General features: G+C 60.3%; 4 protein-coding genes across 4 annotated transcripts; 3 read left to right on the top strand and 1 right to left on the bottom strand.

Annotated features, from left to right (window-relative positions):
- Positions 1-2,629: 2,629 nt before the first annotated feature.
- COLE_04848 (uncharacterized protein) lies at positions 2,630-5,672 on the top strand (the record flags this gene model as incomplete). Its single annotated transcript, XM_065626371.1, has 6 exons — positions 2,630-2,693; positions 2,772-2,976; positions 3,012-3,278; positions 3,315-3,459; positions 3,492-4,380; positions 4,414-5,672. The coding sequence occupies 6 exons, from the start codon at positions 2,630-2,632 to the stop codon at positions 5,670-5,672; spliced, it is 2,829 nt and encodes a 942-aa protein (XP_065482312.1).
- A 455-nt stretch (positions 5,673-6,127) lies between these two features.
- COLE_04847 (uncharacterized protein) lies at positions 6,128-6,980 on the top strand (the record flags this gene model as incomplete). Its single annotated transcript, XM_018422414.2, has 4 exons — positions 6,128-6,200; positions 6,276-6,610; positions 6,661-6,750; positions 6,801-6,980. The coding sequence occupies 4 exons, from the start codon at positions 6,128-6,130 to the stop codon at positions 6,978-6,980; spliced, it is 678 nt and encodes a 225-aa protein (XP_018280842.1).
- A 376-nt stretch (positions 6,981-7,356) lies between these two features.
- COLE_04846 (40S ribosomal protein eS4) lies at positions 7,357-8,241 on the bottom strand (the record flags this gene model as incomplete). The annotated part of the gene is made up of 2 exons (XM_018421217.1): positions 7,357-7,883; positions 7,968-8,241. The coding sequence occupies 2 exons, from the start codon at positions 8,239-8,241 to the stop codon at positions 7,357-7,359; spliced, it is 801 nt and encodes a 266-aa protein (XP_018280843.1).
- A 579-nt stretch (positions 8,242-8,820) lies between these two features.
- COLE_04845 (uncharacterized protein) lies at positions 8,821-10,170 on the top strand (the record flags this gene model as incomplete). Its single annotated transcript, XM_065626370.1, has 12 exons — positions 8,821-8,874; positions 8,906-8,986; positions 9,025-9,101; positions 9,136-9,191; positions 9,264-9,292; positions 9,326-9,421; positions 9,453-9,544; positions 9,579-9,768; positions 9,804-9,824; positions 9,868-9,964; positions 10,012-10,055; positions 10,090-10,170. 12 exons carry the CDS (start codon positions 8,821-8,823, stop codon positions 10,168-10,170), a joined length of 918 nt encoding a protein of 305 aa, XP_065482311.1.
- Positions 10,171-11,362: the final 1,192 nt, after the last annotated feature.

The raw sequence follows: 11,362 nt of genomic DNA, 5'->3' as shown, positions 1-11,362 counted from the left end.
GCTGGATGCGAACATGGCGAAACAGCGTTCCAGGAAGATCAGCCACAGCGTTGGAATTCAGAGTGGGTTGTCTGTGCCTCTGGATCTGCCTGCGAGAAACCCAGGGGACAGGCCAGCGAGTCACGATTGGAAGAAGGGGGAAGTAGACGCACCCCTTTGCGACCTCGTATTGCTTCGATGTGGCTATTTCACCCCGCCGCGCCTGTCGAATTTGTGGGCACACACCACTTCACGTAAATGGCGTCGCTTGCCACATCCCGCGGCCCGTAGGAACGGGGGGGTTGAGTGAGCGGCGCTTCGTCGGGTAACGTTCTGGAGCCGCAACAAGGTGGTGAGGACGCATGGTCACGAGTTGACATCCCTGTGGGTTTTACAGGACCCGGGCGGGGCTGGGAATGATTTTACGGACAAACCCACGCGCCAAGAGGGAACGCAGGACCCGCGCCTCGCGCAGACATGATCCTGTACGTTCCTCGTCGCCAATGTGACTGACGCTGGGATCTTGTGGGGAAGTGCTCGATCATTAGCCACACAAGTTACGCCGGTACTGTCCAAGACCAGACCAAGAGTTTACCCAGGCGCCGTAAGACTGCCGCAGGGTGGCACCGCCCTGCGGCAGTGATGGCATGGACTCTCGCCGACGAGGGCCGTTCTCACGCCGAGAACTTTCAAAGGTTTCTCCGAGTAGATGAGACAAACGGCGTTCACGCCCCCGCCAGGTCCGGAGCTGGCCTCTGGTGAGCGTGGTACACGGGTATTCCCAAGGGCGAGAAAGCGGACCTCACTCGACGATTGGCGACTAACGACTTGCGCTTGGCGCGTGAAGTCTTCCCACAGCTAGCTCAGCGTTTGGCGGGACAAGAGCGATGTGCACATGCGGTGCCACCAGTGACGGGCGCCGAGATCAGTTTCTCCGTTAGTGAGCGGTGAGCGCCGCCTCGCCCATCATGAGTGTTCCACAGAAAGTCATGGATCGGGACGGAGCAAAGTCAGTTGCGTCGACCAGGCCTTCTGGTGACATCAGTCACAGAGCGGAAGAGCAAGGCCGTGTGAAGGTGTGAGAGCACAAAGGCACGACGTCGCCCCACAAGCATACATTACCTCGCCGGACGCCGAGTCCGCTGTGGAAAATTAGTAAGAAGAAAATGTGGCGCGGTGTTGAAAGAGAGTCACGACGTTTGGAGGTGGTGAGCGGCGGTGTCCGACCGGCCGCGGTGCATGGAAAGCAGGCGATTTCCCTGCCCATGGCGGCAATCGGCAATCGGACACGTCCAACTGCCTGATAGGCCCTAGAAGCGGGGTGATGGTGCGGAACGTGACTGAGCGCCAAGACGACGGCGATGGCCGGCCGGCCGCGGACAGCGCCCATCAGTCTCAGATCCAATCACAACCACTCTATCTTCTCGAAGTGGATCAGTATGGATTAGGTCAGGCTGCTTACGGTCAACGATGCAGCAGTCAGCCAGGATGTTGCAGTTTGCTCTAGAAATCAGAAGATGCGTTCTGCCACAACAACGATCAATGGCAATCCCGCCGCATCCGCGCCAGCTGATCGTCGATCGGACTGTGACTTGACGTCTGGCCTAGCTAGACCTTGAGGACTCCGCGTTGATCCTCACAGTGTGCTATTGATCGCGGCGAGCAATCTTTCCGTGAAAGATATGGTTACCAGAACAACAGTGGTGAGCTGTTCGAATCCGTCGCGTAGCTGAGCTCTCGGTCCACGATGCTGCGATCTTGCTGATATCCGAACTGCACCGAACGTGCTGGCTTGTCCACACCAAGTGGCTCAACGAGGTGCTCGTCCTCGCATAGGTGGACCTCCGTGCTGCGAGTCACATCTCGAGCGACGTCTTCCCCTTTGCTCATCTGCATCACCTTGCTCTCCTTGCTGTGGATCCTCAAATTGCGCTACGCAATGCCAATCATCACAATGCACTCACGCCCCACAGTCGTCTCCAACACCTCACCTCCGCTCGCAGCAATGATGACTGCGCCTCCAAGCTTGCGCAGGTGTCATGCTCATGAGTGCGCTGGGTCAGGTGGGCGTGGTGGGCGTGCGGTGTGGGGATGGTGCGGCATAGGACCTGATCGAGCCCCCCTTCTCGTATCCGGAAGCTGGAAGGGTGGTGACGTCCGAGTCGAGTTCCGATACAACCGTGTTTGCCACCCACCTCTGTCCGCTGCTCATTCCGTCGTTGAGCGCTGCCTCCATTGCCCTCTACACACTCACCCTCCTTGTCCTTGCTCTGCGTAACTCCAACGACTCGGCGAATCTGCACTGTGAAGTCTCCTCGAGCCGAGTCGTCATCCTACTCGCTCCAGTTGCCACCCAGTCGCCACTCGCCACGAGGCTAGGGCAGTTGCCGATCACTCTTATCAACGCGTCCATCCCTCCCGTCGCCCACCCATCCGCTCTCTCGTCACCTCTTCATCCCTCATCACAGCCCCCACCCAACGCCTCTCACCATCGCACTCAGCACTGCTCACATATATCGTCACCCTTCTTCTTCTTCTCCACGCCGTCCCCACGCCACGCCGCCCGCCGTAACTTGTCCTGCCTCGGCCTACCCGCACGTGTTCCGCTCCTCATACCAGATCGCCGCCGCGCGGCACTCATACCTTTGACATGCCCTCGCCGCACCACCCCAAACGGCCGGCGGGGGCTGTGCGGCGCATGCGCGCCGCCCAACGTGAGTGCGAATGCATTGGGCTGGGCAGAAGGCGGACGCTGACTGCAGCTCTACCAGTCGAGTGGGCCTCCACATCACCGCACAGCACTGACGGCAGCGAAGCCCAGTCTCTCTCGTCACTCTTCAGCAACCTACCATCAATCAGCGGCATCTCGGAGATGGCGGGCGTCGGAGCTCTGAAGTCATTTCTCCCCAAGAGCCCTAGCCCGAGTGTCAATCCCCTTCCTACCGTGGAAGCCGCAGGCGGGGCGTGGGCTGACGCGGACCTCGGCAGTGGGCGGAGGTGAGATTTTCGCGTTTCTATGATGCTGACTGCAGTCGCGTGCTAATAGCATGGGCGCAGCGGGCCGTGCAGGTGTTCGCGTTGAGCGACGGCGTCATTCCTGATGACCCGCATGTTCCGGAGACCTTCCCCGCCCCAGTTGAAATCGCAACCATCCCCAGCGTCTTGTACGCCAGCGACGCACAGTTTTCAGCTCTTCCCGGAGTACAAGAGTGCCGCACGCAGCGCAACGAGACTGTGCTAAATGCATGTCTTCTCCATCATCGCATGTGGGGCGAACATGGACCTGTTCTCGCCGTATGGTCAGCTCCGAAGCACGGATGACGAGCTGACAACAGCACCCACTCGCCGGAGTCCCGCGGCCTGCAGGGCCCCCTTGGCGTTTCGCTCATCAGCCTCCGTACTGGGCGAGCATACCGGCGTCTTGACGTCGGCAAAGGAATCGCCGGTTCCGTGACCGCCTCTCAGCGGGCCATTGTCATCGTAAGTTGCCGAGGTTGCGCTGCTGATGGCAGACAACGTCGCACCCCTCGCCCTCGATCTATGTCGTCAACCAGGATCTTGAGCTTGTTACGCCATCGATAGTCGGTCTGCCAGCGCATCCGCAGAGCTTCCTTCCGGTGGTGGCACTATCCGGTCGGCTGCTTGCACTAGCCTCTAGCGAGCCGGCTGCTACACCAGGGCCTCATGGTCTGGGATCGATCGTCACTGCGTCAATGACACGGCCGCGCATCAGCAGCGTCAGCAGCCAAGGCTCGGCGTCCACAGCCGCGCCGCCGACCGCACAAGGCGCGATCCTCAGCTCGGCCGTCGAGCTCGGCGGTGGTGTGGCACGCGGCGTCTGGGCTGGTCTCAAGGCGGGCGCCAAGGCAGCTAGCCAGGCCAGCTCCGGGCGCTTGGCGTCGAGTGCACCAAACGATCGCGTGCTTGAGAACCTCTCTTCACCCACCTCTGAAACATGCGAGAGCCGGTCCCACGAGGATGCGGACATCGCGTCGCCCAAGCCGCTCGGCGGCGTGTGGGTAAAGATTCTCGACCTATTTCCCGCATCATCCGTCGAGCCCGAGCTTATCGCTCACTTCCGACTCCCTTCCCTCCGACACCTGGTCGCTGCGATGCCAACGCAAAGCCCTCGCTCCACTATACCTCGCGACCAGCCAGTCGTGCTCCTTAATTTCTCTCCTGATGGCACAAGGCTTTTCGCTGCTCCAGCCGACGGCCGTGCTTTTCACGTGCTCGAAGTGCGGCCCAGGGGAGCGATGCTCTCGCGGCCCGGTCCGCCAAAAGGCGAGGTGTGGGACACGTACGTTCTGCGTCGCGGCAATACCACAGCCAGCGTCCGCTCCGTTTCGTGGTCACCCGACGGCAGATACGTTGCGGTTGGTACAGGGCGGGGGACCGTTCGTGAGTTTTTGCATCTATTGCCATTAACAGCAGACGTCTTCCCCGTTTGCCCTGGCGGTGGGAAGCCTACAGCAGCAAGCCACGTACCGCTGAAGCTAACAAACGCTCATATTCTTCCGGCACTGTCAGTGGAGATCGCGCCGTGCGCTCGAATCCGGCCATATCGAGCAGGAGTGTCTGAGAACACGCAAGAGAAGGCGGATGCCGAGGGTATGACCGCAAATGCTGTTGCCATGTTTGCCGCCCTCCGCACCCACCCGCTCGGCAAAGGAACGTTGTGCCAGGACATTGTCATCTTCCGTTCGGCCAAAGCAGAGCTCGACCTCGCCCGCCTTGCTGCCCACCAGGTTGCACTTACAGCGGCGAGCCCGCCAGCTGAGGCGCATCGGAGACTCAGCAGTAATCTGACGGAAATGATGCGGCAGAAGGCAGGTCTGAGAAGCGAGAGCGACCTCGACATTAAGTCAGCCGTCGTTGCGCGCTGGGCGCTGCCTATCGGCGAGGGAGGGTTCATGGACATGGTGACGCTTCCAGCAGTCATGGACTCGAAGCAAATGGATCCCGGTGCTGCGGACGGCGGGCGCGGCAGCATTCACTATGCCGAGATTCGCACGCACAGCACGAGTCCGAGAATTCTCCCATCATCCATCTACCTTTCGCACCAGGCAACATTCCACGCCGCAATCCCGACTGACGAGTTTTCTCCACTCTCCGTGCTGGACAAGGTGGCGCGCACGCGGCGCCTTGTATTCCGCCCCGAAGTTGAGGTACACCACCCCGCCCCTCCAGAGGCTAGTTCGTTTGACGAGCCGCTCAGCAGCGCCCTACACTCGATGATGGACGCTCGTCCCTCGCCCCAGGTGCCTGCGCTGCCAAACGGCTCGCCGTCCAAAGCCGGGTTATGGGGTTCCATCCCTATCCGTCGCGCAGCTGCTAACCTCGGCGAAGGCCTAGATGTTGTGCGGCGCGAGTACGCGCGCGCTCAGCATAAGCGCAGTCGGCGCCGGAGTGCGGCGAGTGGCACGCCATTATCGTTTGAGGATGACACCGTGTTTGCAACGATTGAGGACGACGCAAGCTCAGCACCCAGTTCTGGACCTCTCCCGGCTACGGATGGCGGAAGCACGGACGCCGAGTGGGGAGATAGATGGGAGGATGAGTACCGTCGAGCAGTGGAGGACGATGGCGGTGCCGAGGACCTCGTCCTAGGTTTACTTGATGAGGAGGAAGACGAGCGGAGGCGATGGGAGCGCCAGCAGAAAGTACGAGAGAAGGAGCAGGGTAAGCCGTGACTTGTGGGCTTCGCAGGTAGGGAGGAGTATCCGGGATGTGTCAGAAGAAGCACGCATAAACCATAAACCACCATCATCAATTATATCTTGCATGCATGTGCATTTGTTCATGAATCACATGGATTGTTATCGAAGGCGGAAAGAAGGTGGAGGTCTTTCATCGGCCGAAACGTCACAGCTGTGGACTGATGCTGGCAACGCCATGTACGCGTGCACCGGTCACCTCCACATCGTCAACTTTCCACATCACCATGCCACCAAACAAGGGCGGAAACTCGAAGAAGGAGGCTGGCCGCGCTAAGAAGGCCGAGAACGAGGTGGGTCCATGGCCTGCGGTGCAGATGCGAACGTAGAGCTGCCGTACTGCGAGCGGTTTATGTCGGCTTTGCAGTCGCAGGCGACCCCATCAGCATCGGATTGGCCAGGGGGAGGGGCGCTAGTCGGTGGCAACTAACATGCAGGCGAAGAAAGCCAACGAGGCAGCCAAGACCAAGGAGAAGGCCGAGGCAGACAAGTGGAAGTCAGGCGGTGAGTTGCGGAGCTGAGCGAGGCGAGGGGCGTGTGTAGCCGCCTCCCTCATCAGGGGCTTTGTGCTGACGGAAGCCAAGGGAGCGTCCAAGGCCGACTTGGAGGCCGCGAAGAAGGCCGAGCTCGCGGCCAAGAAGGCGGAGCGCGAGAGACTGCTTGCGGAGGAAGAGGCGAACGCGCCGGTAAAGAAGAAGGCGCCAACCGCCAAGGACAAGAAGGCGGCGGCCGAGGCCAAGCTCAAGGCACAGACGGCGAGCATCGCCGCCGTGTTCCGGACCGACGACCCCGCTGGGCTGCGCCGCGACGAGGATCGCAAGGTCGACGAGCTGAGCGCCACCGGCATCGAGGGCATGCTCGAGGCGCTCGAGGTGGTCAATGCCAAGACTAGCGACCAGGCTATGGGCGCAAAGGTGAGTGGCTGGGAAGACTGGCAGTGGGCGGGAGGTGAGCTAACCTTCAGGCTGGTGAGATCGAGAGGCACCCCGAGAAGCGGTACAAGGCCGCCTTTGCGGCTTACCTCGAGCGCGAGATGCCGAAGCTCAAGGAGGACGTGAGTCGTGCACTCCGCGGATCGCCCCAAAACCGATCGGCTGACCCCAGCACCCGGGCCTACGCCAGAATCAGATGCGCGAGATCATTCACAAGCAGTTCCAGAAGGCGCCCGAGAACCCGTTCAACCAGGTCAGCGTGGCGTACAACGCCAGCAAGGATGACCGCCTTGACACGCTCAAGAAGACGATGAAGGCGCGCGAGGACAAGTACCGCGTCGAGAGCGAGTAAGCGCCCGTGGTGTGCTTGGCAGTGGAGCTGTTGGAGCCGCGGCTCGACTGGCTTGACTAGAGTGTAGATATGCATGTAGATCATTGTCGCCGCGGGCGGATAATCCGGTGGTTCTGCTGCTGAGCGCCCCCTTGTGATAAGGCTCATCTCGATCTCGCTATGCGTCTTACGCAGAACCAAACAGTGGTCACACGATGAGCTATTGATGGGCTCTTCTGCGCTCCACTTCACTCCCTGAGTTTCACTGACTGCAGACTGATCCAGCTCTCCGCTCTTCCGCATCAGCTTCTTCTCCAATCTTGTCTCGCTGCACCAGTTCGCTCGCAATGCTAGGTCGAATGTCACATCCCCGGTTGTACAAAGCAAAGAAAGCCGCTTAAGCCTTCTGCTTGGCCGCGCGACGAGCGTCACGCTCCTGGGCGACGTCGAGCTTGACACCCTTGCCCTTGGGGAGCGAGATCTGGGCCTTGGCGCCCTCACCGATAACGAAAACGTTGCCGATACGGGTCGCGAAGGTGTGGTCAAGAACGTCACGGATGTGAACAATGTCGAAGCCGCCGAGGTGGCGCTCCTTGTGGACAATGACACCCGAACGGCCCATGTTACGGCCGCCAGTGACCATGACGACGTTTCCGGGCTCGAACTTGACGTGGTCGACGATCTTGTTCTGGATGAAGTCGAACTTGACGGAGTCGTTGACCTTGATGTCGGGAGAGGGGTAGCGAATGGTGCGGCCGTCGTGGGTGACGATGTGGGGGACACCCTTGGCACCAAGAGCGACACGCTTCACCTTGAGGAGCTTGAACGAAGCCTCCTCAGGGGTGATGCGGTGGATGACGAAGCGGCCCTTAACGTCGTAAAGGAGACGGAAGTGCTCGCCCGAAGCCTCAATGGTGATCACGTCTGCAAGTTAGTACCAGCACTCACACTCAAGGCGGGGCTTGAGAAAATGTCCAGAAGGACTGGTCTCTCCGGACCATCACCCACCCATGAAGCCAGCGGGGTAGGTCTCGTCGGTGCGGACCTTGCCGTCCACCTTGACGAGGCGCTGCTTAAGGATAGCAGTGACCTCCTTGCCGGTGAGGGCATACTTGAGGCGGTTGCGGAGGAAGACCGTGAGGGGAAGCGACTCGCGGAGCTTGTGGGGACCCGGCGACGGGCGGGGGGCGTAGGTTCCGCCGAGCTTGTCGAGGAGCCACGACGAGGGAGCTGCGAGGCGCTTGAGGTGCTTCTTAGGACCGCGACCCTGTTGGTTAGACATTGCCATGGAAATTTGGCAGCGCAACGGCTGGCCGGAGAGCTCTAAGGAGAGGGACGTCGAGATCGCGGGTTGACCACAGCGGCGGGGCAGTGGGCGCGCACATCGACGCACACGCTCGCTGCTCCCTTCGCTCCATCGACACACGACCACCCCTCGGCCTTGCGCATTCGCACTGGGACCCGCGGCCACCAGCTCGCGCAGCGCTCCCTCCCCGGTCGGGGCATCGAAGGGCCACGCGCTCGAATGTGTTGCTCTCCGCCGATGCCGATGCCGTCGTCGCAGCCATGTCGCGGCGACTCACCATTTTTGGTTGAAGGATGAAGTTGGCAGTGCGCGAACGTCTCGACCTCGACGGCCGCGCGCGGACGGGCAGCGAGTGTCGCAGGGTGCAGGAGCCGGCCAAAATGCAAATTTCCGAGCGTGGCGGCTTATCGCCGAAGCCTTCTTTACGTCCGACGCACGCGTACAGCACGTGTTGCGGAGATTACAGGCGACTCCGCGTAAGCCTCAGGGACGACGTCATGACCCCAGACACGTTCGACGCGACCTCCACCCTACCTCACCACCATACTGACCACCATGTCCGTTGACCTCGATGCCGCCCTTAAGTTCGCCGTCTCCATCGCCAAGGAGGTGAGGATCAGAGTGAATGCGCTGAGACCAGGCTGGCCAGATGATGCGGGATGGGCAGGCCCGCCGCTTCTCCCAGGACGCCGGGCAGGAGGAGAAGGCCAACTCTGTCGATGTGAGTCTCACTCAGTTCACACGCCCCGCTCACGATAGCTTGTTACCGAGTGCGACCAGCAGGTCGAGAAGTTCCTCGTCGCCAAGATCAAGGCCGAGTACCCGGACCACAAGTTGTGCGCCCAAGCCTGTCTACGTAACTCACGCCAGCATTGGCGAGGAATCGTATGACGGGGAGAAGGTCACGGACGACCCGACGTGGATCGGTGAGCTCCCGCTGTTTCATGGGTAGCTGACGTCCAGTTGAGTGAGTGTTAATGAGCTTCTGGCGCCTGACTCTAGCCCCATTGACGGCACGACCAACTTCGTGAGCTGAACAGACTCGGCTTAGCTCACACAGATCCACGGCTTCCCAATGGTTGCGACCTCGATCGGTCTGGCGATTGGGGGCATCCCGGTCCTCGGCGTGATTTACAACCCTTTCCTCGACCTTCTCGTGCGTGCAGCCGCCTCACCGCTTACAGCAGTACACTGGCGCCGAGGGCCGCGGCGCATACATGAATGAAAGCATCAAGCTGCCCACGGCTGTGCGCTCGCTGGACTCGCTCAGCGAGGCTCTGTGAGTCTACCAAGAGTCACTCAACTGACAACAGTGTTGCTGTTGAGTACGGCTCCTCGCGCCGCGACCCGGCTCTCTCCAACAAGCTTGACACGTTCAAGCGCCTGACGGGCGACAAGCGTGATGGCCACAAGATGGTGCACTCTCTCCGCTCCGTGGGAAGCGCCGCGCTCAACATCTGCTTCGTCGCCGCTGGCCAGCTTGACGCGTACTGGGAGATTGGCGTAAGTTTTCCCTAGTATATGAGAGCTGACATCAGTGTTGGCCTTGGGACGTCTGCGTGCGTAGACGAGACAAACAAGGGAGCCCCGCACTGACAACAGGCCGGGATGGCCATCCTCAAGGAGGCGGGCGGCGCGTCTTATGCGGGCAAGATGACGGAGAAGGGCTGGACCGGCGAGCCCAACGCTGCTATCATGGGTACGTCTGCTTCTTGGGCGCCGCACAAGGCAGACCGCTGACTGCAGCTGGGCGCAAGTATCTCTTCATCCGCCAGGTTCCTGCTGCCAAGGTAATCAAGCGCTTAGCTCATGCTCACCCTGCAGGGCGACACGGTGCGGGCTGCTCAGGCCACCCTCGCCAAGGAGCTCTACGATATTGTCGAGGAGTGGGACCCGGCGTCGTAGACCGAGGTGCTGGCAATGTGGTAGAATCTAGATATGCATCGGAGTACAGAAGAGGGGAAGAAAAATGCCTAGCAGCACCCGCCGATACTGCCGCATCTCGACGCCCTTCGAATACCTTCAGATCTTGTAAGACGTGGAGAAAAACGAAGAGGGTAAAGATGGTAGATGTCCCACTCCGCCCGCGGACGCCACGAGATGGAGCTCGCTTTGTCACAAGTAGTCACGCCCGGCCGACTAAAGCCAGTCGCTCCCTGGGCAGAGAGGTGTTGATCTTGCCCCCCTTTCCCCGTCGGACACCAGTGGAGTTGGGTGTCAAACGTGAATAAAGGGGCTGTGTAAAGGAGTTGTGGGGAGAGGTAGAAACGGGGGGTAGACGGGAGGAGAGAGGGGAGAAGAGAGGAGGGGACGAGAGGGAAGTGGCAGGGAGGAGGGGAGAAACGAGGCATAGTGAGTGCTCTTTACTGTAAGTCAAGGCGAAGGGGTCAGCGTAGTGGCTTCGCATCGACGGTGATGTAAGCATGTCGACGAGTTGAGAAGAGGTGGAGAGTGAGGAGAAGAATAACCAGCCGCGAGTTTAAGAGGAAGGAGCGCTCTGGGCGAGAAATTGTTGGGTGCGAGTGATGGACACGTGGATATTGACGTGTGGTTATTCCGTCGCTGATAATCATTGCTGGCTAATTTGGACCGAAGTCGGTTGTGTGATGTGCGAATGAAATCTAGAATAGAATGACGACATGGACCAGATTAGATCTCCCTTAGTCCCTCCGATCAGGCCGTGCGCATCGGACACGGTGCACCGTGGCTGCCGCGTGGATCCAGCGACGGAAGCTGCTTCTTTGAGTAACTATGGGCGAACGGTTAGGCTCTGTGCAATCCGCTTGCAGCATGCCGTCGTCGAGGGTCGCTTCAGGCATGAGAGCAGCGCCATGCCGGTGTCGCGGCTGCGCCCGTTGCCGCCCGTCGAATCAATTCGTGTAATTCAAAAGCGGATCAAAGGGGATCAGCATCAAACGTGCCCTCGCCCTCCATGCGTTGCTTCTGCTACTTGCCCTCGCAGGCCTCGCAGCCCTGGGGGTCCATGGGACTGGGGTCGATCGCTCGCTGGATTACCCCTGATCCTCCTAATCCCCCTGAGCAAGTATCAACAAACGGGTGGCCAGCGCCGCCAATTCCGCCGAGCTGTGTTGCCTGC

The sequence above is a fragment of the Cutaneotrichosporon oleaginosum genome (assembly GCF_008065305.1).
Source record: "Cutaneotrichosporon oleaginosum strain ATCC 20508 chromosome Unknown ATCC20508_contig04, whole genome shotgun sequence".
NCBI classification, from domain to species: Eukaryota; Fungi; Basidiomycota; class Tremellomycetes; order Trichosporonales; family Trichosporonaceae; genus Cutaneotrichosporon; species Cutaneotrichosporon oleaginosum.
The sequence above is the reverse complement of the archived record's forward strand: the minus strand, read 5'-3'. Positions and strand labels throughout refer to the sequence as shown.